Source organism: Sycon ciliatum, chromosome 3 (genome assembly GCF_964019385.1).
Source record: "Sycon ciliatum chromosome 3, ocSycCili1.1, whole genome shotgun sequence".
Lineage (NCBI taxonomy): Eukaryota > Metazoa > Porifera > Calcarea > Leucosolenida > Sycettidae > Sycon > Sycon ciliatum.
Window position 1 is genome coordinate 10,797,147 of NC_088645.1, and position 27,797 is coordinate 10,824,943.

Sequence of the window (27,797 nt, forward strand, 5' to 3'; positions counted from 1 at the left end):
ATCCTCCAGCCCTTCTGCTGCTGACTCGAAGGCTTCTGTAAGGCTTCTATGGCCAAATTATTGCAATTTACGCATTTCAAAGATTATTCGTGAATATGTGCGATGTTTTGGTGAAAACAGTGTTGATTTAAACGTCCGTAACTTTGCTATATGTTGATGGATTTTCATTCGTTTTTTTTTATCTGATTCATACGTTCTCTGGCTACAAGAATCCGTTGCTAACTCAAAATGCCCAAAAAACGGATAAGGTCCCTTTTCGCTTGTGCTGGCTCATATATAGATAACGAAGTGCTAATTCTAACGAGTTAACAAGGAGAAATCTGTCGCTAAAATAGTAATCGTTGTACAGAAATCGATACCTATACTGTCCTATTGAGCGTTGAGAATGGATGAGAATCGTTACCTTTGGTACACGTAAACCGGTCAATTTTTGGGAAATCGTTAGATATGCGCCAGAGTTAGAATAATGGCTTTTGCGGTATTGGCTAGTGCAAGGAAGCACGTGTGTTGTGGTTGACACCTCTTACAAGCGTCATAAACCATTGGTGTGAGGAACATTCAGAGATTCAGATCCAGAGACCTCTACAATCAACCAAAACTGAATAGCTGCTATATGTACATGTACAGGCATACTTATAGTTTCCAATAGAACATTTGCGAACTTTAGGGGATTCTGTGAACCCCCTCCCCTGGATCTGCCCCTGGCATTGCACCATGAGAAAATAACGTCAACATAGAAATTCTGTCCCGACACCAGGGTAAGCGGGCCTGGCACTGCCTTGGCGCTGTGTACAACTCGTGTACTTTGTGTCATGTGACACACCTGTGTACTTTGTGTCATGTGACAAACCTGTGTACTACTCGTGTACTTTGTGTCATGTGACAAACCTGTGTACTCGTGTACTTTGTGTCATGTGACAAATCTGTGAGAATGCTCACAGAGAACAGGATTGCCATGCCTTGGAGAGTCAGCCATGGCCACCAGCACCACCAACAACAACCACATAACCAACATCCAAACCACCCCAACCGAAACCATAAACTAGAAACAACACCGCTGCCACAACCAACACCTTTTCTTTCTACTCTATCGAGAAGAGAAGGATAAACACAGCCAAAATCTTACACGGAGACTGAGACACGGATTTTGGCTACGCATTCACAAGAGAGAAGCTAGTTTCATTTCCAGTAGTCTTGTCATCATCATGGTCAACATCATTAGAGAGGTTAAGTTTCACGTAAAAGTCTTACGTACGTGCACTTTTACGTCAAAAAGTGAAAAAACTCACGTAAAATTTGACGTGTTTTACGTGAGTTGACTGTCCCGCACGCAAGTTCATGACGTGAGTTTTTGGAAGTTTCGCTTGGTTATCACGACCGAATTTGTGTGAGTTTCCGGAATTTTATCGAGATTTATCAAGTTTGTTGGAAGATTTGATATTTGTGCAAACTAAATCCGAATCCTGCCAGGCAAAATTTCACGTCACGTCGCACGTGTAGCTTAACCTCTAAAAATTATACGTAACGTGAGATTTGCACCGCGTTTTGAAAAAGAGCAAAAAACGTGTAACTTAACCTCTCTATTCCGTAACGCTCCACATCCTAGTTGGAATTGTAGTTAGACCGGCTTGTCCCGGCACTGGTCTTACTAGTCTTGTCATCATCATCCCGTAATGTTCGACATTCTTTGTTGCCGAGGGACATAGCTCGTGCACATCTTCGTGGCGCATCCCTTCCCCTCGTTGGAACTTTCCGCACCTGAGCCTTCCAAGTTGGAAGGTAGTTGGTTTGCGGTTTGCAGATGTGTTGGAACTAGGTGCCAGGTCGTCGAATGTCCCAATATCCTTGTCAGTCGTGTGCCCTGTTGTCGCACTGTCTCGTTACCTTGGTGGACGGTTAGTCATAACTAGTAACTTATTGGTCCTTTTCTCGATAGTAGTAGATATGTGTACAAAATTAACCCTTTCAGTGCCAGGTCACTTAATACACTGTTGACCAGCACGCACGCTGGCACTACACGCAATGTTCACATTGGGCACTAAAAATATCGCCATTTCACTCACCCTGGTTCGAGTTCTGGTGGTGACAGTCAGTTTTTTCATCAGACTTTTCCCGTTTGTGTCGAAGACTATGAATCAGGCTTAAAATGATGAAACTCCGTTACTTAGTCTTCATCTCGCGTACGGGAAACCCATCGTGCGACCGTCGCACAATGGGTTTCCCGTACGCGAAATTCTTGAGCTCAGATCCACTTTTTCGCGATGCATTTCCCGTACGCAACATGAAGTATGAATCGGCCTTTAGGCTCTATGGAAACATGAGGATCTACCCTGTCAATTTATGGTGCTCACCGCTCTGTAGGCACAGGAGAACGGCCTATAAACACTTCGAAAGCCGCTCCCATGCGCCTTTGTAGTGCTATTCTACACTCAGCGACAATTTCTTTCGATTTGCTGCCCACACTCAACGTACAGCGACGATTAAAACACCAGCAGAATCAGGCTGTTCTAGCGCTCAGTTTGGTGTATGTCACACATGGGCTGTTCCCCGGGGAAATCCCCGTAATCAAACACCTCGTCAACTTAAGCATGAAGTGCGTCAGTCACATGCTTGACATTTCAACTGCACCCATTTCCCAAGCTTCAAGCTTCGGCGCTTGAGTATTTTACTTCGCTCTTTATCGAATGATACATCGTTGGCTGGGTTCAAAGCTTTCCAATGAGCCGTGATATGTTGAATTTGAAGAAGGGAGACCCAAGTTATAGCTGTTTGTACAGTGGCCTATGCTCATTTCTATACGTGCGTGATGAGTTATTCTCTTGTACAGGGCAGCCAGTGCACGCGAGTTTCACGTGTGCATCGATACCTCGTCGTACAAGTAGATAATCAAAACAGCAGGTGGGCATTCAAAGATTTCAGGTATGCATTGCAGTTGGAAAATCAAGAATTGATTGTAAAAAGTTCTCTTTGGGGAAAAGCCGCGGCCCTCCGGTACCTGAAAATGCATGATGTAACCGAGCATGCACAGGAAGAACATGGGCTCAGAGAAACCTGGGAGAAATTTTGAATTTTTGATGTGAGTGTGGCAAGCATGTGAAACTCACGTGCACTAGCTGCCCAGCACAAGAGATCGTTCTGGACCAATCTGGGCCATCTTGTACTGCTGTTGCAGTCCTTGCTGATTTGTTGTTGTGGAGCAGTTCTTCTTTCTCGTCATGGTGGGCTGTTGTTCAGCAAGTGACGCTTCGTAGCGGCTTCATTCGTGTTTCTGCGAGGGAAGGGATTATGCCCATGATATCTCAGTGCTGGTAGCGTAACGAAAAGGTGTATGGAGACGATCTGTGTGTGCTTTGCCGCTACGAGGCTGGATTCGGCTCGTGCGTGGTCGTTGGAGAGTTCGAAATTTGATTATTTCCCCCAAGTGACTTTTAGTTAATAACGCTATTCAAGACCATTTGTTGGCGCTTGGGGACATGTTATAGCAGACTATGGTGGTGGTCTACCCCCAATTTCAGGACGCAACCCCGTTGCTACTGGCCCTTCAAGATGGCCTTCGTAATGGCCACCATCGGACAGCCTGAATTGATCGATTTGTTCGAGGGACTCAGCAACATGCCAATCGAAAGCTGGATGGCTAAACATTACTAGGAAACTTGAATATATGTGCAAACATAGTCGGTTCAGCTGAACTGCGTTGTTGTGAGCAGCAGTGACCTCTCGTTCTTGTACCTTATTTCGGTGCGTATTTCAGTCGATTTATTATTATTTTGCCCAATATCCAAGGACCAAACTGTCATATTGGGCGAACAAGGTCCACTCAGGGATAAAAAGGAGCCAACTTGAGCGAAATCGGAAATTTGACCATGTCGGGTGATATTTGCTCGTTACAGACATTGAGTCTTTAAAATTGATAAACAGTTTTCGTGCTGACAAAACTGAAATCAACGCAATAAGTAAAGCAAGTTGCGCCTTCAATACGCACACAACGATGGCAACGAAAAAGTTCAAGGAAACCTCATCTGTGCGAATGGTATGTGTGTGTGTGTGTGTGTGTGTATGTGTGTGTGTGTGTGTGTGTGTGTGTATGTGTGTGTGTGTGTCTGTCTGTCTGTCTGTCTGTGTGTCTGTGTGCGCGCGCGCATGTGTGTGTGTGTGTGTGCGTGTGTGCGTGTGTGTGTGTGTATGTGTGTGTGTGTGTGTGTGTGTGTGTGTGTGTGTGTGTGTGTGTGTGTGTGTGTGTGTGTGTGTGTGCATGTGTGTGCGCGTGTGTGTATGTGTGTGTGTGTGTGTGTGTGTGTGTGTGTGTGTGTGTGTGTGTGTGTGTGTGTGTTGAATGCGCAGCGTGCTTTACATATTTCTTTGAGTTAATAGACACACGAACATAATTTCAGTGAATGTTAACCTTACTTGAGCAGATTGTTCCCTTGGGCAAGGCCCAACCATGTACTGCGACGTGACCATGTTTCCCATAGTATACCACACAGGTTCCGTACAAGCCCGGTACCGGTGAGTAGCCACTGTCGCAAATTGGATCGGCAATTGTACCAGCGAGTGTAGAGTTTAATGTGCCGTTGTCAAACTTGTATGTGTTGCACTTTTCTAGGAGTCAAGAACAGACAAACGAGCCAAGAAGATTGGCCGGATCAGTAGACACCGTTGACCTTTGACCTTTGATGCCCATCGCCGGAAGCGATGATAGCAATGCTACGGCAGAAGCCATAGCAACTTGTGCTGGGATTGCACCATTCAGCAGCTTGCAAGGCTGAAGAATTGACCATCACTATTCAGCCTGGTCTACACCATACAGCTATTTTGAAGTGACTTTTTCTGGCCAGTGAATCCCTATTTTTGGTCTTTTCATTTTTTTTCTTTCTTTTTTTCCCGCACACACATCACACCACATACTCCGGCATGCACTGGCTGTTGGTAACGACCCAGGAGAATGAAAGAAAAGTCAGGAAGAGTCTGAGAAAGAGAAGAAAGACGTGTGTGACCATAATCGTCGGGAATCGAACCCGCAACCTATCGATTGGAAATTGCTGCACATACCACTGCACCATATGGGACACACACACGCACACACACGCACACACACACACACACACGCACACGCACACGCACACACCGTTTTGACCATCGGACGCCCATCGCCGGGGGCGATGATAGCGATGCTACAGCAGAAGCCATAGCAACTTGTGCTGGGATTGCACCATTCAACAGCTTGCAAGGCTGAAGAATTGACCACCACTATTCAGCCTGGTCTACACCACACATCTGTGCAATGACTTTTCCTGGCCAGTGAATCCCTACTTTTTAGTCTTTTTTCCGTTCACACATCACACCACATACCCTGGCATGCACTGGCTGTTGGTAACCACCCAGGAGATAGAAAAGAAAAGTCAGGAGAAGTCGGAGAAGGAGAAGAAAGGCGTGTGTAACCATACTCTTCGGGAATCGAACCCGCAACCTCTCGATTGGAAATCGCTGCACATACCATTGCACCATATGGCACACGCACACACACCCGCACGCACGCGTGCGCACACGCACACACACACACACCATTTAATTTAAACTGTGGCAAAATGTACACTAGTTTTCACTACAGGCCCGACGGAGGTCAGTATAACGACCCTGACTATAGTGTACGAAAAGGAATTGTCCCTGCCCAAACTGCAACACCATTGTACCAATTTTCTGAGGGTTTCACACTGTTCGCTTGATCATGCGGGCATATGCGCATGGAGATCTCACTTTAACCAAGAGCCCATAACCCCAAAAGTGTGCAACTCTGTACATGGGGGTCTGCGCGTCAACGTTACGTCAAAAACACATTCGTTGCGCTTGTACTACTCCCTGGTTGCCAGCACGGCGGAATTCGGAGCTTTGTCCTCTGTGCCTCAGCGGCATGGCGCAATGTTGGAATTCAGCCGTGCAGTGGGCCTACAGCAGCCAGACCCCAGTTGCACACTCTTGCGGTTATGGACTCTTGGTATAACCAAGAGTACATAACCCCAAGAGTGTGCAACTCCAGCTATGGGGTCTGCGACGGCAGAACTTCACATCTCGTGATGAACCCGTGCACTCTAGTGCATGATAGATACTGGGTTGTACGCAGCCCAGCTTTGGGTACAACTCTCTTGTGGTCACTTTGCACTGTTTGCCAGCATAACCTTTTGAACCATGTCACGTGATAAGAAGTTCTGCCGTCGCAGCACAGCATAGAGGTTGTGCAGGCAGTTGCACACTCTTGGGGTTATGTACTCTTGGTATAACGTAAAATCCTTCAGCCGAATGACTTTTAGGCCGGGGTCACTTTCTGTTTTTGAAATTTCTATTCACGGCTACAAGCATTCGCTTACACTCTACACACACGTTCATCCGTTCTTCCAACACACCAGTCGTTTCGACTCACTAAAAACATGTGAGACACTATGTTTCAAACTTTACTTTTGCGCAGTTTGCTAGCGTTTCAGCTGTCGCCTGCTCACTGCTCATTGCCTCTGCCGTGTTGCTGGCACCCTCACTGGAGCAAAAGCTATGCACCTTGAATATCATTAACATCCATTCCATGCTTGTCAGTTGGGGACATCGAAGGCGAGCGACCGCGATACTTGCTGCACCCGGGTACAACATCTGTGACTTTTCACAAATTTTCTCTGCTGTTCTGTCGCTCTCTCTCTCTCTCCCCCCCCCCTCTCTCTCTCTCTCTCGCTCCCTCCCCCTCTCTCCTTCCCTCTCCCTCCCTCCCTCTCCCTCCCTCTCCCTCCCTCCCTCTCCCTCCCTCTCCCTCTCTCTTTCTTTCTCTTTCTCTCTCTCTCTCTCTCTCTCTCTCTCTCTCTCTCTCTCTCTCTCTCTCTCTCTCTCTCTCTCTCTCTCTCTCTCTCTCTCTCTCTCTCTCTCTCTCTCTCTCTCTCTCTCTCCTCTTCCAAAGTTCTTTCTCATGAATTGGGCATTTGTGTATCTTAACCAGATACAGTATCAAGAGTACATAACCCCCCAAGAGTGAGCAACTCGACTATGGGTGCTGTCCTGACAGATTTTCAGGTTGACATCATTTTTATGATGCAATGCGCACTGAAAAAGCGGTTGGTGCGACTTCGGCGGCAATTCACACTGTACACGGATTATCAGACGAGTCCGGAACGTGTGGTGAACCGAAGACCATTTACAGTCCGTTCATCGGAAACTGTCAGGCTGGCTTTTGAAAGTGGGATTTGGGCTGAATTGAGGATCAAAAACCCACTTTAAATCTCAAAAATCTGGGTTTGGGATCTGCTTCTCCATACATTTTGCCATGGCCTACCTGTCCTAATTTTGTAAAACCTGGCTGAATTTCTATTTCCCTGTTCTTGGACTTTTCTGGCCTCAAATGTGGCAAGGAGTAATTGCACGGGTCACACAATGCAGGATGTACTGTTGTTTTCACGACACAGTACCTACAACTATGTGTGGGAGACACCAAAAAGTTAGGGGGCCAATTTCCAATGAATGGACTGTAATCCTGTACCAATAGTCAACTATGCACCCTTGCCTGTACAAATACAGTGAACTTCGCTTATAACGACTGTGGATATAACAACAATTCGCTAATAACGACAGCATTTCCATGCCCAGAGCAAAGTCCCTTCCAACTGTAATACATATAATGAGACTTCGGGTATAACGGCACTTCGCGAATAAGGACACTTTTTTGATGCCCCGCCGAGTGTCGTTATAAGCGAAGTTGACTGTAGAAACGTGTGCTGCGTTGACACCCGTACACATGTTGCAAATCACTGGTGCAAGGAGCATTGCACCATAAATAATGACGTCAACTTGAACGTCAGGCGAAATAGCACGTCATAGTACATTTGAGATCAGCGGGAAGAAGATGACGACGTCCACTAATTTAATATATGTGCACACGAATCTGCTGCGTGTGTGACTCTGTGTGTCAGCTATGATATCATCTTCTGTGGTTCCATGCCTAGCATGTACGTCTGAACCATCCTGCAAAGTTTGAATGACGTAGGTTGAGCGATCGCTCCGCGAAACATACTTTTTGAAATTCTCTTCCATAGTGTATCTTCCACCATTGAAATTTCGAATTTCTTCAAAAAAATTGCTGAGAGGGGTGGCTTGCAACCTCGATATGGCTTGTTCCAGGCATGCTTTGGAGCCATCTTCTGTTGATGTAGTGGCGGGGATCTGCCCTGCAACTGCTACAACAAAAAATGATTCGATCTGAGAAAGGGTGAGACCGCGAATTTCGGTTGAATATTGAGTATTTCAAGCCTTTTTTCACGACGAAGATGGAGTTCTTTTTTGGAGATGGACGTCGCGGCAAAGGACATGGTGTCCGACTTCTGGCATCTGGTGAAGCCAGGGATCATTTGTCCAGTCAGGTCGGCAGCCTAACCGTCGGTAAGCTTGTGTTTGGATCCCGTTCTGCTCGATGTGGTAGATCACAAACAATTTGATATCGCACAAATTGATCTCAGCATCGTGCGTACGGTATTTTATATTCAGAAAATCCCAAAGTGTCTCTGTGTGGCCGTCCTATGCCATGAGAAACTCCAATCAGGCTCCTATGTCCGCTGCCTTCATGATTGAATGTCCACTTCGTTTGAACAACGAACACAACAATCGAGGACGGCTTTGCAATGAAAAATACAGCTATACTGGAGCTGAAAAAAAAGAAGAAAAAAACGTGCTCAGGATGAGACTCGAGTACACGCATACTCTCCCCGCAGGTGAAACGCAAATTTCTGTGAAAAATGCGTGTCGCCGACTGACCAGTAATTTCGCCTGACGGTTCTGCCGGGACAGCAGGGTGTGTGAGAGTTGCACACTCTTGGGGGGTTATGTGCTCTTATTCTAGATAGTATGTAATGTCGGTGCCCCACATTCAAGTCGAGGATAATCTTATTATGGTTGACTCTCATGACTCATGACTGTAAGTTGGCGTGCATGTCTGAGGCACGTGTTGTGGTTCATAATGATCTGCTGCAGCATCATCACGTTGACATGGTTCAGGTTCTGCTATTCTTTCAGTTTCTTTCCTATTCTTTTTCTCTTGCTCTCGGGAGCCCGATCGAGCGGTAGAAAGTCTGATTTTTTTCTTTTTTCTTCCTTCCCTCTATTATCGCCATGGCTGGCTATGGCCCGCATCACCTTTTCGACATTGGCTAGTGCCATCTGATTGGCTAGTGTCACCTGATTGGCTAGTGCCACCTGATTGTGAATGAATGAAATACTGTATAAGGACACCCAGAATTAATTCGTTGTTTCGGGTCACCCGACCGACCGTCTTTTTTTCACCCGACCGCAAAATGTTTTTTTTTAATTGTGCATGCAAATGTGCATGACTAGACTAGGTACCCTGGTACGGATGAGTGAAGTGACCCGAAACAACGAATTAATTTTAGGTGGCCTAACAGGAAATTTTCGGACGGAATTTATTCTCGTACGATTTCGTACACGGCCTCTTTTGTGCTAAAATTAATTCCACACTACAATGTTCTGCTATACAGTGCTTGGAAGCTCAGTGCACCACTTTTCGATTGGCTCCCGCTCAGGACTAGTGCGTACGCGTAGTGGCACACTGCAGCTCATAATACAGCTAGCTAGCCACAAAACGCATGCAATGGGACTTGGGACGCGCGTACTGCATGCGAACACGTGCATTCAGCATGCAGCACTGTACGAAAATAAAATCCGTACGAAAGGTTGAAATCCGGCGTTGTAAAAGCTCGGATGTTGAGCCAATAGTAATATGTGAAGAGAAAGGCCAGTTTTGTGCCTCATTGTCGCACTGTCTGACTGTATAATTATTATCTCGTTACCTTGGTTACCTTGGTTACCTTGGTGGACTGTTAGTCATAACTAATAGCTTATAGGTCATTTTCTCTTTACATATTCGGCTTTGTCCGAAAATATTCCCATCTGAAAATGTCCTGCTATACGGTGGATAAATATTATTATCCTCGTCTCATGCTTTCTCATGCTTTCAATGCTTTCAATTTCCGTGAAACACTGACAAAATTATGTGTAAAACAAACAACAACTAAACAGCATTGATAGATACACGCCAGTGACTACATCGACATTGTTGACCTCGCTTACCTGTGCCTTGTGGGTTATTGAATCGATCATACCCAGCTGAGAACACAACGATAAAAAAAAAAAACAGGAAGATGCCGTTATCTTGCTTCACGGAGTGTTAGCCGCATTTACAAACACACTCATGGGGAAACTAATACCGTAAAAAATTACTAAAAATGTAAACATTAATGTAATTTTAGGTGTATTTTAAATGTCGGTGTCCGGGACCTGATGGGTTTCAGGTGTAACTTAGACTTAGGTGACCAATATTATATTATTACCTTCACATACAGCAACATACTCTTGTGCCGTTCACGTGTAATCTAAATTTAGGTGCCCGGTATTTCTACGAATTTAAAATTACACCGAAAGTAACCGGTTTAACGGAGCGTGGTCCCTACGGCGTCAAATGCTGAATTAGAATGAAACCGCGCTGCAGGGCTCCGCTCAGATATTTGTATTTTGTATTTTGTATTTATGGATTCTCCACAGGCCTTAGCCTAAATCGAGGGAGTCACCCTCAACAGCTTATGAAGAAGAAGAAGCTGAGGAGAAAAATAAAGATAGAATGATGCGGCTATACTGTGCGTGTAGCATCATTTGACTACATTCCGTGCGCAGCAATCCAGTATCGCACTAGTGCAAGCTTCCAGATCAGTGAACAGCTGGAATTCAAAACCCGCTAAATCCATTTCATCCGTTTTCAGATAACGGCCAAAGAGGAAGGATTCATCCAATGTGCGGTCTGTGTGTAAATCCATATTCGCTTTCCATTTTGAAACGGTTCTGGCAAGATTTTTGAATTTGAAATGTTTGGCTGGTGGCGCCCCTAGACCTTTTGAGTACGCTGAGGTGAAAATCTGATTTTCTCAAATGTGGCACGTATACGAGTCTTGCATCTCAGCTCTTCAGATGCTGTCAGCTGAGAGTGAAGGACAAGCTAAGTAACTGTTCTTAGACCTTCAGGCATCCTTCTACACTTTGTGACCATTCGTAAAATCCTCTAAGCATAAAATATTAATGTTCACCAAGCTAGCATGGCCAAGAATTCAACACTGAATGTGCAGACAAACACTTTGCGGTGCATCAGTCCTTAAGTCTGATATCTTGTGCGACATTTTGAACGCGGAAAGCAGTTTTGGCTAGACCATGAAGACATTAAAGGCTAATTCACAATACAACTTTTTTCTACACGACACCCGATTGGCGACAGTTGCGACAAGAAAATGCCCATCATGAGCTGTCGCGTACACTCGCAAGGTACCTGTCGCGGAAGTTGAAGAAAACTCAACTTTAGTATATACATGTAAATGGAGTACCGTTTCTACTCTGGGTGCCCGTGCAGTGCACATACTCTACAGTACCACTAGTAGTACAAAGGAACGTTGCAAACACCAAGATTGTGAGCCCTGTGTCGTTGTCGCAGCTCGCCGCGGATGTCTCATGTCGCATTTTCGTTTCGCAACAAGTTGTATTGTGAGTGGGCCTTGACGCTGTACAGGATCTATTGTTTTCCCTTTATTTTATTAATTTTTTTGAAACGTTTGTTCTGCTTTGTATCCGTATGGCAATGACCAAATGTAGAAATCCTTTTCTACCCATGTTTCTACAAGCGTCGGAATTGAGGTTCTGTCATGGCTAATGCCAGTGCCGTGTGTGGTGTGTGTGTGATGTGTACATGTGCGTGTGCGTTTGTGCGTGTGCATGTGCGTGTGCATTTGTGCGTGTAAGTGGGTGTTGGGGTTTAGTTGTGTTTCTGCAGCTGAGCGTTTTTGTTTCTGTGTGTGTGTGTGTGTGTGTGTGTGTGTGTGTGTGTGTATGTATGCGTACATGTGCGCATGCACGTGCGTGTGAATGTGGCTGTGCATATGTCCGCGTGTGCGTGTGTGATCCAGGTGTCTCTCCGCCCACGTAGTAACTTTGTCTCAGAGGGTTCTTTTAAGGAGGGAGGGTCTGCCCCACTCCACACTCTCCCATCTGCCCCACTTCGCTTTAGGTTTGTTTGTTTGTTTGTTTGTTTGTGTGTGTGTGTGCGTGTGTGTGTGTGTGTGTGCGTGCGCATGAAATTGGGTACCAGTGCATCTAGTGTCTGCTTCTATCAAAGTGGCGTGCTGTCTATACTGGTTACCCCAGCAAGTACAGGGTGTGCATAGGTAACTGTCTTGGCCGTTCTATGCCGCTGTACTCCGTGTGGTGTAGACCAGGTGTGCATTGGTTGTCGATTCACATGGCTTCGCCGGTTGTGTGGATTGAACAGTTATCTGACGCTATTCTTGATCTGTCTCATTCACACCTTGCCCGCTATCGTTGCTATAAGCGAAAAAAGAGTGTGGGTGCACATCCAGTGCACTTGCAGATTTGCGTGCGTCCCCCTTGCAACGGGTGTATACATGGTTTGTGTGTTGGGGGGGGGGGGGTGGGGGGTGTCATTTGTGTATGTGGGGGGGGGGGGTCTTTTGTCTCCTAGTCCTACAGGACTAGTGCTGTGGCTGAGGACGAGGAAGGGGGGAAACACTGCTGCTACAATTACTGTAGAATGGCCGATTTTAGCGGGTAAATTTTGTAGCGTTTTCTGTATCTGGACCAAGTCACAATGAAAATATTTTAGCAATTCAATTTTCGGAGTTCAAAAAGAAGGATTCTTTGTAAAACATTGTAATGCACTGTACATGCTAAATCTCGATTGGTGGGGTAGAAATTTAGCGAAAACTCTCCTTTCGCTAAAATCTTTAGAATATCACCATCCCTAAAATTCGCCAGTTTTATACCCTATGCAACTTTCTTTCTCTGGGACATGGTTAAATCACCCAGAAGAAATGAGAAAGAGGAACGTGCATGCAGACAAACAGACGGAGGAACGTGCAGACAGACAGACGGACAGACAGACAGACAGAGGAGCATGCACACACATAAATGTAGACAGACAGATAGACAGACAGACAGACAGACAGACAGAGGAGCATGCACACACATAAATGTAGACAGACAGATAGACAGACAGGCAGATAGACAGACAGACAGACAGACAAAAGAGCATGCACACACATAAATGTAGATAGACAGATAGACAGACAGACAGACAGACAGAGGAGCATGCACACACATAAATGTAGACAGACAGATAGACAGACAGACAGACAGACAGACAGAGGAGCATGCACACACATAAATGTAGACAGATAGATAGACAGATAGATAGACAGACAGACAGACAGACAGAGGAGCATGCACACACATAAATGTAGACAGACAGACAGAGGAGCATGCACACACATAAATGTAGACAGACAGACAGACAGACATACAGACAGACAGACAGACAGAGGAGCATGCACACACATAAATGTAGACAGACAGATAGACAGACAGACAGACAGAGGAGCATGCACACACATAAATGTAGACAGACAGATAGACAGACAGACAGAGGAGCATGCACACACATAAATGTAGACAGACAGACAGTCAGTGAGACAGTCAGTCAGTCAAAGAGACAGACAGATGCACGGACGGACGGACTAACGGAGACCAACTTACTTATATTAAATGTAACACTGCCATAAAGACCTGAAAAAAACGGCAACACACAAAAAGTCGGCTATTACTAGTCATGTCAACACCATACTTGTTAAACCGCTGATGGAATGCGCTGATGGAAAACAGGAACTGTATACCTCTGAGGGTCAACCATTACCTTGAGTACGCCCCTCCCCCTCCCCCCTACGCACAGCACAAGCACCACCATCCTTCCTGCCACCACACCCTGCCCGCCCCCCCCCCCCCCCCCCCGCCCCCTGCGTCTTCGGTCGGTGCAGAATATAGCTGAATTGAATAGCTGCCGAAATGTTGAATACTGTATTTTCTCCAATAAAAGCACACTGCCCGCATGGATAGAAACACATAACGGCGATAGTCTCCAACAAAGGCACATGCAACTACATTTCTGCCGTGGACACTGGTATTTATTTGAAATATGAAGAAAAAGATCACCCGAAAACAACCAATCAGGAGCACAGCAAAGTGGGCTTGAAATCATAAAAGCACGGTAACGGATACGCTGTCCCTGGGGGAAATCGCGGAGAAAAGGCTGAAAATTCGCGGCACAGCTTGCGGTCAAAAGTTTGCGACCGTTTTTGGTAAACTTGCAAGTAGATTGGCCAATCTACCGGTTTGCCTACCAGAAACCTGCCTACTTTTATAATTATAGAAGAGGGGTTGACAGAGTGAAAAGGAACTTTACACCATGAAATGCGTTCATTTCAGTCCTCAAATAATGTGCCTGCTACTCACATGTACACTCGGGAGAGAGAAGACCTCCACCATTTCATGCAAGGACAGTCTTTTGATGTTTTTATGCAACAAAACGTTAAAAATCGCGGGAAATTTGAGGAAATCACGGATTTATTAGAAATCGTCAAAATCGCGGAAAATTTTGCATCCGCGAAATCGCGATCTTCCCCGGGGACAGAACAAAGACACGTCTCTAATAAAAGCACGGGCCAAAGGGTGATTGATGGAGAATGCCCAGTTACATCTGGGCGTGGAAAATTGACATCGTAATTTTATTGGAATTCGTTTTACCTGCAGAAAAGGTAGGTGGGTGGTTGGGTGCTGCGTTTTGCGAGAGAAAAAAAACTATTGGTAATCCCGTATTTTCCCGCGTATGAGCCGCACTTTAAACACCACAGATTCACCCAAAAACATTGATGGTGTGGCTTACACTGCAACAGCCAACTATAAAAAACGGTGAAAACATGGTAGACTTCTGCGTATTTAGTGACAAAAAATTTGGGTGCGGCTTATGCTCCGGTGCGGCTTATACTCCAGTGCGGCGTATACTCGGGGGAACTGCAGCACACTTGCTTTTGTAATTACATGTACATGTACATGTATCCCCAGCTCCATGAGGATGGAGGTAACTTGTGAGCACAACTTATCTAGGGGCTCCCGTAAGAAGACCATAGGTCTGTGGAAACACCCTCGTAATAAAAATAAAAATAAAAATAACTTACTTGCCAGGCTGGCTTGCTTGACCACTGTAATCACAGTGAAGAAAACAGAAAGCAACGCAAATTAGAACACATCATTTTCTTCTGTGCTGAGCCTCTGGGTCTACATGTGAACTAACCAAAAACGGGAAACGCTGCCTGCACAAGCGTTTTGAGAGCATCCCGATTCGGTTATTGAAACAATTGGTGTGTGGGTATGTATATGTGTGGGGGGGGGGAGGCACATGTGTGTATGGTTACATGTGTATCAGAGACTACATGCACAGTGGAATTATTATTATTTTTTATTACATTTTGAATAGGGCATTCCCACAGGCCTAAGGCCTTCTTACGGGTTACCCTATATGCTCCTAGTACCAGGGATTTGCGATGCGGACGCCGTCAACCACCACTAACACTAGCACCACCACCACCGTCACCACCAGCACCACCATCTGACCCACATTTTTTTTTCGATTGTGAACACCATCCCCAGTTACACACACCCTCCTATGGGGTTAAACACCCTCCCCTGGGTTTAAACACCCTCCCCTGGGGTTAAACGCCCTCCGCAGGGTTACACACCCACCGTGGGGTAACACACCCTCCCTGGGGTTACACATCCACCCCTGGGGTAACACACCCTCCCGGGGGGGGGGGGGGGGGTTATAAATCCTGTTCTTGGGTCACACACTGAACTGCCCCCCCCCCTCCCCCCCAAGAGCAAGTGATGACTAAACTTGGCTTGTTGGAAGCCCTATTGTGGTGTGTGCAAGTCCACACTCGAGATCTCCAAACCTAACGAGTAACCACGCACTGGGTTCCTCTAATGTTGCTTGCCACAACTGACGTAGCGCAGTACCGATAGGCGTATACATAATACATGTACACATGCTCATGTGGAGTACAGTCGAATGTCACTTATCCGACCACTTCGGGAATCAGGCATGTCGGATAACTGGATATGTTGGATAACTGATATCCTTTTTTATGTGCATACATGGCTGGATTTCACTGATTTATGTACACAATTATATTCATGCATATTCATGAATTGCTCCATGTACACATACATGTTAGCATACTTGACCACATCTAATAATAAATAATAATACAGCACGCATATAGCTCATATGAAAAATCAAATGAGGGTCATGCATCTGTCGACAACGCCGAGCCAGTGCGTTCTGTCTGAGGCAAGTTGCTCCGCTTCCAAAAGAGACATATTGAGAAGTAAAAGGTCATTCCTAATGTTGTCTACCCATCTGGTCACTGGGCGACCTCTGGGCTTCTTTATATCTGTTATATTCATTGCCATGTGAAGGGCTTTGTACGACACAGCGTCCTTCCCTTCACGAATGACATGTCCAAACCATAATAAGCGCCGGCGTCTACAGACTGCACTTATTGGGCATTGAGCAGTTTTAGCATAAAGAGCATTATTCGAAATTTTATTGGGAAAGATGATTCCAAGTATGTATCTGAGTTTACGGCGGTGCCATACATCAATTTTGCTTTCTAAGGCTTTTGTTAGAGTCCATAGCGCGCAGTTATATAGAAGAACTGGCAAAATGAGACAGTTGAACATGTTTAAGCGCATCTACTTCAAGTAAATGCATAATAATTATTACACCGTATAATATACAAAAAAATTCTTTTTAGAATTTTACTGTTGTGAGTCATAAAATTACCACTCCCGGGCTTGTCGGATAACCGACGTGCTCGGATAACTGGCGACCGGATAAGTGACATTCGACTGTACTTATTTTGTACTTCAAGATGGTACACACTGACAGGCGGCAGGCACGCCTGCAGGTGCACAAGGACATAGTACCCAGCACGCATTGTCCGTACATGTACAGTCAACTTTGCGTATAACGACATTCGGCCGGGCATCAGAAAAGTGTCCTTACTCGCGAAGTGTCCGTATACCCGAAGTCTCATTGTATGTATACAGGTAGAATGGACTTTGCTCTGGGCATAGACATTCTGTTGTTATTCGGGAATTGTTGCTATATCCACAGTCGTTATTAGCGAAGTCGACTGTACACGGTCATGTACATGTATACGTATAAGTACATCAGGGAGCACCGTGAAGTACCGTTGATCCGCCCCCTCTCTAATTCCCGCCCCAGTCGATTTTCTACTTGTGAAGCGACTTCGGCGTATACAACGAAATACTATGTTGAACCGACGCTTGCATTACTGTATGCAATACATGTACGTGCCAAGCCAGGATGAAAGTGTGCACAATTTAGCGCATCGAGTCTTATCCTCCACGTTGTTGTACATCGTACTGCACTTGACAGCCTTGATCTAATTTCCGCCTCCTGCCGAAAACTCAGCTGGGAAGCGACATGGTGTGGGGGGGGGGGGGGGTGGATCAACGGTATTCTACGGTAGTGACATATTAACTTTAAGACTCACTGCATGTCCATGTGCATGAACATGCAGTGGCCGCAGTCGAACGGACCAGGCTCTGACCCGGTTGCGAGAGTCATGCCAGGGACACGCGTGCCCTGTTTGTTTGAAATCCTGGAGCAGACACTGTGCAGGTGTGTGTGTGTGTGTGTGTGTGTGTGTGTGTGTGTGTGTGTGTGTGTATGTGTGTGCGCGCACGCGTGTGCGTATGAGTGTGTTTCAGCTTTCTGCCCACAGACAAACAGACATACGGACAGACAGATAGACAGACAGACAGACAGACAGACAGACAGACAGACAGACAGACAGACAGACAGACAGACAGATAGACAGACAGACAGACAGATAGACAGACAGACAGACAGACAGATAGACAGACAGACAGACAGACAGACAGACAGACAGACAGACAGACAGACAGACAGACAGACAGACCGACAGGCAGACAGACAGACAGACAGACAGATGGACACACTAGTATCGCGTGGTGAATCGAACCCGTATGTGCTTACATAGAAACGCCGAAGTCTGATCTGATACACTGAACACAGAGAACTTACCTATATTATGAGGACTAGCTTTTGCAGGTTCGGCATCTGCAACATCAAAAAAGAAATCAAGAATCTATATAACCGTAGTTTGCTATTCCTTCATTGGAGAGAGTCGAAAAGGCACAATCATCAGTGATCACCATTTTTTTAATTTGAATAATTCGCCAAAAAAGTTTGGCTGGATATAGCACGATCGTGCCTTTTGAGACCAGCTGCGTCCACCCACACCAGTGCCACCAGCACCAGCACCAGCACCAGCACCACCAACTCCAACACCACCAGCACCACCAGCACCACCAGCACCAACAACACCAGCACCACCAGCACCACCACCACCACCACCACCACCACCAATCTTAATGAAGTGATACCCCCGACACAAACTGCACAAACAAGTGTGACATTCTTTGAAAGTTTACTTTTGGCTGACCGGTTTCACTACTAGGTGTAGATCATCAGAGTGAAGAGTAAAGTCGAACGAAACACTTATCTTAATGAAGTGATACCCCCGACACAAACTGCACAAACAAGTGTGACATTCTTTGAAAGTTTACTTTTGGCTGACCGGTTTCACTACTAGGTGTAGATCATCAGAGTGAAGAGTAAAGTCGAACGAAACACAATTTTATGCTCCCACTAGGTGGGTAGAAAATCTTAATGAAGTGATACCCCCGACACAAACTGCACAAACAAGTGTGACATTCTTTGAAAGTTTACTTTTGGCTAAAATCTTAATGAAGTGATACCCCCGACACAAACTGCACAAACAAGTGTGACATTCTTTGAAAGTTTACTTTTGGCTGACCGGTTTCACTACTAGGTGTAGATCATCAGAGTGAAGAGTAAAGTCGAACGAAACACACCAACTCCACCACCACCACCTCCAGCACCAGTACCACCACCACCGCTGTTGCCTCCCCCACTATCACTGCATGCCACAAACACAACGTCCTTGTCCCTCCCCTCAGCGTTCTACGAATACTGTACAAACTCTACTGTTGTAAAATGATGTGTTGTTTTCCTGTGTGATGGCATTCCCCAAACTGTCTCGTCTAGTCGCGTGGATGTGTGATATGAGCATGCGCGATTTTGTAGTCGAGAGTCCTTTTGTCAGTCTTCTTGTTCGTCTCTGTCAGAGCAGTTTGCTTTTCCGTCTTGTCAATATAAATAATGTAACAAACTAGTCTTGTCCTTTGTGTCCTGCGTCCCGGGGAACGGAATGGCTGAGATTCCGTTACACTCCTGTCTCACTTGTCTTCTGAGGTCTTTTGTCGCATAGTGATCACTGATGTTACGCTAACCATTCTCTTCCCTGCCACTGGACAGTTGACACGTGTGTCCGTGTGGTTTGCGAACTCAAATCAAGACAACAATGTGGGCCATGTCATTGCTGCAGACTGTGCAGCACCCTACATGCCATCCCTTTTCTTTTTGTCACTGCTTTGGGGCTTCTGCAGCCACGGCGAGCAGGTTTTATCAACATATCGCACGGGAATGGAAATGTGCAGAGAACTGGCGATCAAGCAGCAAAGCACTTCGCTGGGCTTAGGTTTTGACAGGACTGAAACTCTTCAACGGAATGTTGACATGAAAGCTCTATTATCTCAACCAATGTTTAGTCTGACACAGACAGAAGGATTTCAGACTAGAAAATGACAGCTAACTAAGCAACCACAAGTCCGACCCGAGTTCCACTTACTGAAATAGATAGCGCCGATGAGGACAGTCAGAAGAAGTACTACCCGGGCAGCCATACTGAGAGTTGGCAGAGAAAATACTATCCCACATGCACAGAGGCTGAAACGTGAAACGGTCCTGTCAATTTACTCGTGAATCAAAGAAGGCGTTACTCATTACTAACTTCGCCACCTGTTCGTCCTGTGAATATGACTGGAATTCAACAACATTTTTATAACACTCAACGACTCGCAACTTGCACTCGTTATGGCTGTGCTCTCCACTCCCCAGACGCCCAAAATGGTGTCTAGCTACACACAATACCGTACACGTGTGCCTTCTGCACACACCAGTGTACGGTGCAACGTCTGTAATATTCCTAAATTGGTAGTTCTTGCTGGACACTCGCTGGCGACTACGTCCCCAGATAAGTACCCAAGGCACCTGTAATGGAATATTTTCGAATGCTGCAACATCTTCGCGACTGTACGAGAAGTATTGCTTGTATCACAGCTAGCTGCACAGGCCGGATCATGTCGACATGATTATGTCATGATGTAACTGTTAACATGTTGCACACCGCACCCCGTACAAACTCATGTACGTGCATCGTGGTCTTCGAAGCGGCCAATCCGAAATTTCGCATTTGTTTTTTGGGCAAGTCGAAACAAGTGGCTTGCCGTCTGGGAACGTGTGTTGTTGCTGTCATGTCGTCAATGGGCTGGCATGGCGCCTGGTGGAGACTACACAATGTAGTACACGTATCTCGGAGAATGCCCAGGCTAAAAAAATTCATGGTTCGTGTCAGACTCGGCTAGAGGCCGAGTTTTCCTCATCCGAAGGAACGCAAGCACGACCCTTCAAGGATCAAGGCCACAATACACATACCTGGTACTAATGCAGTATATTCAGCAGAAGCCTATGGCTTTTAGCGCTGTTGGCCAAAGAGAGATGAATTCAGCCATGTAGCTCTACGGTAAAGAGCAGGCGAGATGAATTCCTTCGTGCCGGCCCGTTGTGCTTTCTGCCTCTGGTGGCTATGGCAAGCATGCCAATGCGATTTTCTCGTGGTTCGGATCGCCTCTATGGCTAGGCTGAGAAGAGCAAGGAGCCATACGCGCGGGTTGTCTCCTTGCTGCGCTGCCGCCTTGGGTTTGCCCTGGTTTGTTGTGGTGCCATGTGCCTGTGTGGCTCAAAGAGCATGTTTCCTCCTAGGATCCTGTCGTACCTCTTTGGCCTCAACGACGTCTTTGTTGTCCGGTTGGCCATTGTAGCCGTCGACTAGGGCCCGACGTAAACCTAAATAACTGGTGACCCCAGGCCCGGGCGCTGCGCTCAGTCCCCTCGGCCCCTGCGTTGCTAGTAGTGGTGGCTGCGCCGAGGCACGCATCCAGTGAACCTGCAGTGATCGTACTGAGTCTGTATCATTCCTTTTATGTACCGGTAATTGCGTTGATGCTTCATATCACAAAACTAATGTGTAAATTAAATTATTTGGCCGTACAAGAGGCTCAAGCTTCGGCTGAAAAAAAGGCGAGATGAATTTTCATGCGAATCAACTCTGATCTACAGTGTACGTCTGTATGTAATCCGGACGTACTCGTACAGTCGGGCTTGGTGACTGATCAAGCCCTCCATACATGTATATACCTCGCTTGATAATCTACATCATAATAATTATGATCTAGAAATTTGTACGTATTTATTTATTATTTATTTATTTATTTATTTCTATGCTGCATGCATGGTCATACTGTAGTACTCGCACGAACAGTTGATAATAATAATTATGGCGGTAAACACACGCCTGCTCACACACGCTCTCTAGAGCTCTAAGCTGCAAAGTTCTGACACCGAGCTTTCCTTCTCACTACCATCACCATCATTTCGCGCCTGGCGCCTAGTCGATGCATGGTTGGCGGTATCCGACATAGCTTAGACTAGGCGCCAGGCGCGAACTGTTGGTGGTCGTGGTGGTGAGAAGGGAAAGCTCTGTGCCAGAACTTTGCTGCTTGGAGAGCGTGTGTGGGCAGGCGTGTGTTTACCGCCAGGTGTGTCTTTACAACCATATTAACGATAAGTACAGCTGGAGTGGTGTCTTCAACGTCATTCTCGCACGAACAGACTACAAAAAAATGTTTCTTCTTTGATGTGAACAGATACATGTGTATGTACATGTACAGTGATACCTGTCTAACACGACTGCGCAAGGGACCTTCAAAATGTGGTCTCCTTATCCAGTGCCATTCGACTGGAAATAGCGTCCCTTGGTCCTGGCTGCAGTGGTCTTCTGGGACAGGTGGTCGCCTTATCCGAGTGGTCGCCTTGACAGGTTTTACTGCAGGGTTTGCGTCCAAGACCTTTTTCCACATGGCAGTATGTTCGAAATGATCACCTTCCTTGTTACTTAGCTGAATTGACGCCAATGATGGAGATGACCCAGTCGTTCAAGTCTACGGGTGGTGCAGGGAATCCTGTCGTACAATGGGTGGGGAAGGGTAGGTGAGAACATGGACATCATGCTGGGAAACCCTTCGCAAAGAAGGTAGGCACCGGCGGATAATGCTAGCCTAATAACTAGCATAATGACCCATGTGGGGAAGACCGGCACTGCTCTAGCATAAAGTCTCCAAATGTGACCTTGTCTGGCACAATTGATGTGTGAAATTAGCACTACGTCCAGTCTCTTGGCACCACCATGAAAAGCAGCGCTATGTTTAGAGCGGAGAGAGACACACTGCTGCTCCCTGCGACGCTGGCAGCCCTCTGTACTGATAATTATAATGAAAGTGTAAGCATTTTTCACCTTGTTCGCCCTGCTGTGATACGGCCATATTGCGAGTGACTGCATACGGAAGTCAGTATTTCCCACCGCAAGGATTGCCATTTTGCAGCACTATCAGCACTACTAGCCTTATAACTAGCATAATCGCTGCAAATAACTAGCAGTAGCAGTGCTAGTAGCACAATTTCCGTCATGTTTGTTTGTTTGTTTGTTTATTTGTTTGTTGCATGTACATGTAACTAGCATTATCCACCGGTGCCTAAAACTTAAAAGAGGGTGTTTATAATAATTATTGCAACCTTGCTAGTTTGTCGTTGTGGACCAGGTCTTCTTTCTCGACATGTCCAGTGGTCAGCAAGTCACACTTCGTGGTGCCTTCATTCTGAGTTTCTGCGTGGGCAGGGATTTCAGTGTGCCCTAGGGACCGGCGGATTCTGCTCGAAAAGGTGGCAGATTCTGCTCGAAAAGTAGTGAAGTTGGCAGAACCATACAAACCTTATGCCAAGTTATGGCGGGCCTCGAATTCTGCTCCATTTCTTTACCCACATACCAAACATGCATGAAACTTACCAGAAAAAGTACCGAATTCTGCCAATTTTTCTGCCGGCAGAATCCGCCGGACCCTAGTGTTCCCATGACATACAAGTATCAGTGTTGGTAGCTTAGCGAACAGACTATGAAGACGCTCCTTGCGTGCTTTGCCGGGCTGTCACGCGGTTGGCCCTGATTCGGCTAGTGCATTCAACTGCATCGCTGTTGGAAATCTTTTTTTTAAATTAAAGGATTATTTCCCTAGCGATTTCTAGTGAATATCTTGATTCAAGACCACAGCTAGGTAACTACAATTGTAGGTAACTCGGATCGGCGTGCTAGCATACAATGTAAAGCTGTAGTTGGTTTGGCTGCGCTGTGTTGTTGTGAGCAGCATTGGCCCCTTGTTCTTGTTTTTTCCTTGCTCTTGTACCTTTTTCATACATGTAAGCTGGAAAGAGGACCAAAGAGCTACAAATTAATCCTTGGCTCTCCACCCGAGTCTATGTACACCTTTGTTCAATGCATACTTTAAAGGGCTATTTTTTCGATTTTGGTCGCTATCCAAGCAACGAAGAGTCCCTGGACCAAACTCTCATAGCAGATGGGACGAGGTCCACCCAGGAATACATGTAGAAGGAGCCAACATTTGGCCATGTCTGGTGGTATTGACTTTGGTCGTTTACATGTAAATACGGACATTGACTGGCACTTTCAACCAAGCATACATGTATTTCCATCGCGCTAAATAAAACTGAATGCTGCCTGTGCCGTGCCGGCGAGTGCTGCTGTTGTTGTTATTATCTTTATTTGAAGGATGACCCAGAGGCAGGTAGCCTATCGAGGGGGGTTCTCAACTTGTGCGATTGTGCACGTACACCATGTACATGTACGTGTGTAACTATTGTTATCTGCTGATTGCATGAAACCTCGAGTTTCAATTTAATAGCGTTCTGTCCACTGTTTGAAGGTGCAAACAAAGAAGCCAGTCACTGGTACACACTTATGTAGTTGCTCGCACGATCGCGCTGGACCTCGCACGTTTCTTGCCGACCTGACAATATCGTGCGCTAAACGGTTCCTGGAACATTCATTGATTTCCCAATGGTCTCCTGTTGACAACGGACAGTTTTCTTCTGAAGCGTCAACAAAATCGTGCCGTGATTTATCTTGACACGCTCAGAGATTGTGCTGCCATAATCTCCCCATCCCGTTCAGATTCAGAACTTACTTATTCTATTGTTTTCCCAAACAAAACGTGCATGTGCAGTTCCCTCAGCGCAGTCGTGGCACGTTCGCGTTTTGCTACACAATCATACAGTCAGTGCGTGGCTTCCTGTTCACAACGGATGGTTCTTTTTAGGGAAAGCCCCTCATCGGCGCATGATACTAAATACAGTACAGTACAGTTGCCAGTACCAGTACAGTACAGTCATAACTACAGTTACTTCAGGGGTGGCTGGTTCATGCCGGCTTGGCTGCCGCCTTGCCCTTGGGCAGAGTGAGTGCGACCAGTCATCAGATTGACGTGTAGCGGTCCGATAGGCGATAGCCGCAGCACTTAGCCTTTTCAAGTGTTTGTCCCTTTTTAGCACATGCACGTGACGTGTAGCTAATGTAGCTGTCAGTGTAACAGACTCAGTCAGTGTCAGCCTACTTTTGCTTTTTGGACCTTTTTTTAAATGTTAGTACGTCGTTCTGCGAAGGCTATCTTGTGTGCTTCTGAACATTCAAGTGATGCTAGCGCGGATCCCGCGAATATTATTACGTTCTGCGTCCTGAATGCCCTGGACTTGATGTCCAGTCGACTAGTCATCAATCATCTCGAGCAGGGAGTAGTACTACTCCCAGATCTCAAGTGTTGCCAGATTGAGAAGTGCGTTATTCCCGTTGATTGCTAATGCGAGTGGCGGCGTTGTCAGCTGCAATGGCTGTGTACATGTACATGTACATAAAATTGTAGCTGCCCATTGACCATGTTGACGGAGTAGGAAGCAGCTCACTACACCCCTACAATCATACAACTATTACAAGTACATGACTGGTTGTGCGGTGTGCAGTCATGTACCTAGCCCACACTGGCCACAGCGGATCACATGATTCACATCCGGTATGTCCGGCAAGAAACATCAAACCGCAAGTACCAAACAATACTGCCAATTTTTTTCTGCCTGCAATATCCGCCAAAGTCTAACATACATGTACACTAGTAGGGCTAGCTAGGCTCGCTGTGTTTATCGCAATTCATACACAGTAAAACCTGTAAATAACGACCACCCCTTGGCCTTGGGGCCATAGAAAGCGGTCTTTAGTGGCAGGTGGTCCTTAGTTAGAGGTTTGAGACCGTCTGCGCCTAGCCTAGCGCCTGGCAAAGTGATCTGAAGTATCAGGCTGGTCGTTAGTCACCGTGGTCTTTAGTTTAGTTACTGGTTTTACTGTTATGTAGAGCACTCTGACTTTGCTGTCAGTTTGGCCAGTCACTTTGAGTCTGAGCTCTGTCGACGAGATCTCTGAAACCAGCAAGCTGTCTAGAGATTGATTCATTGAGCAACAACATGCACACGCCAGCTCGACCTTTTCAAGCGCTGCTAGAGTGTAGTTCAAGTACAATAATAATTAATAATAATTGTACATTCACGCAATGAACATAGGGATCCATCATCGACGTCCTTTCCACACATTTATATGTACATGCGTGCTTCTAGCCCCCCGGAAATCGTGCGCTGCCTTCTTGTGGCACGCTTGCCGCAACTCTGTTACGCACTCTTCTACAATGTACATTGTACGTGTACATGACTTGATTGTACAATGTACATTGTACATGTAGATGTAGAATCATACATGTACATGTACATGGTTTGCATAATGTCAGCGCAACAACAACATTTAAAATTGCTTTCACATGGAGTTTCCTACCCCGGCATGGTTCATAGTCCGTCTCATAATGAACACGGTTTCTCTCTGAAGAGTCAACAAAAACGGATCGTGCGCTGACTTCACCTGGCACGATCATGGATGTTTTTTGCAATGATACCCACAATACCGGACCAGTAAAGTTCCTTCGGAGTACTGAAATTATACATGTACCACACGGTACATGTACATTGTGCATCTTTCTGACAGCTGCTTCGGTCATTGAGATTTCATCAGAGAAGATCGAGTTGTATAACCACTGTGGTGGTGTACATGTACTCAATTATTTTCCAGTCCGCAAACTTTTCAATGGACTAATGTTGCCGCGTAGGTTCCTGTATATGAATCAAAGCCAACGTGCCATCTCTAGACATCTCATAGACATCTCTAGCACGTTTCGGGATCTCCTGTTCACAACCTAAAGGTTTCGCAAAGTAGACATGCACTTTTTAGGGACCGGCGGATTATGCTCGAAAAGGTGGCAGATTCGGCTCGAAAATCAGTGAAATAATAATTAATTGGCAGACCCAGGCCATAGGCCATACAAACCTAATGCCATAAGTTATGGCGGGCAATTCCTCGAATTCTGCTCCATTTCTTTATCCACATACTAAACATGCATGAAACTACTTACTTACCAGAAACAGTACCAAATTCTGCCAATTTTTCTGCCGGCAGAATCCGCCCCTAACTGTTAGCACTTTTCATCAAACATTCCTGGATTGTTCTGCCATTCTCTCCCGCGAGAACGGCGTTCTTCATGAAGCGGCAATAAAATCGTGCTCTGAAGTTTCCTAGCACGTTCTATTGTCATTTTGTCCACAATGAACCTTTCAGAACGAATGTTATCTCCATGAAGCGGCAACAAAATCGTGCACTGAACTTTCCTAGCGCGTCCAGTTCAGAATAGAATCGTGCACTGAACTTTCCTAGCACGTTCATTTGCCATTTTGCCAGGATGTACCGTTCCGAACGAATTGTGTTCTCTTCATGAAGCGGCAACAAAATCGTGTGCTGAAGTTTCTTTGCACGTTCATTCACTTCATCTTTTTACCATGACAAACCATTCAGAATAAAATCGTGCGCTGAAATTTCCTGGCACGTTCATTTGTCATTTTGCCATGATGAACCGTTCAGAACGAATGTTTTCTTCATCAAGCAACAACGAAGTCGTGCGCTGAACTTTCCTAGCACGTTCATTTGCCATTTTGCCATGATGAACCGTTCAGAACGAATTATGTTCTCTTCATGAAGCGGCAACAAAATCGTGTGCTGAAGTTTCTTTGCATGTTCATTCATTTCGTCTTTTTGCCATGACAAACCATTCAGAATAAAATCGTGCGCTGAAATTTCCTGGCACGTTCATTTGCCATTTTGCCATGATGAACCGTTCAGAGCGAATGTTTTCTTGATCAAGCAGCAACAAAGTCGTGCTCTGAAGTTTCCTCGCACGTTTAGATGTCATTTTGCCAGGATGAACCGTACAGAACGAATGTTTTCTTCATGAAGCGGCAACAAAATCGTGCACTGAAATGTCCTAGCACGTTCATTTTGACTTGTCATTTCGCAATGACCTTGATGACGTTTTGACTCCCTGGCCCTGCCCTGCACTAGCACTACAGCCAGGCCTGGTCAGGCTGGTGCATACCGCGTCGCCTGCCTTGGCAACGCCAAACCTCTAGTTACCCCATGGCGACGGTGAGCGGGATTTGTGATCGTGAGTTGTGCAGGCATGAGTGACGCGTCGACGGTTCAGATGATCACTCATTCTCGCACTCGACTCGAGTCATACTATCGTCGCGTCGTGGAGTAGATTCTACGATGTCATTACATGATGTAGCACAG

General features: G+C 46.0%; 1 protein-coding gene across 1 annotated transcript in view; it reads right to left on the bottom strand.

Moving 5' to 3' along the window:
* LOC135812841 (uncharacterized) overlaps positions 1 to 19,921 on the bottom strand; it is a 36,944-nt gene extending 17,023 nt beyond the window's left edge. The window contains exons 1-6 of the mRNA XM_065326056.1: positions 19,746 to 19,921; positions 18,056 to 18,091; positions 15,099 to 15,122; positions 13,624 to 13,653; positions 10,108 to 10,143; positions 4,408 to 4,599 (exon numbers count right to left, since the gene is read on the bottom strand). Of these exons, the coding sequence (XP_065182128.1) occupies positions 4,408 to 4,599; positions 10,108 to 10,143; positions 13,624 to 13,653; positions 15,099 to 15,122; positions 18,056 to 18,091; positions 19,746 to 19,800 (373 nt within the window). The 5' untranslated portion in view covers positions 19,801 to 19,921. The remainder of the gene's footprint in view (positions 1 to 4,407; positions 4,600 to 10,107; positions 10,144 to 13,623; positions 13,654 to 15,098; positions 15,123 to 18,055; positions 18,092 to 19,745) is intronic.
* Positions 19,922 to 27,797: the final 7,876 nt, after the last annotated feature.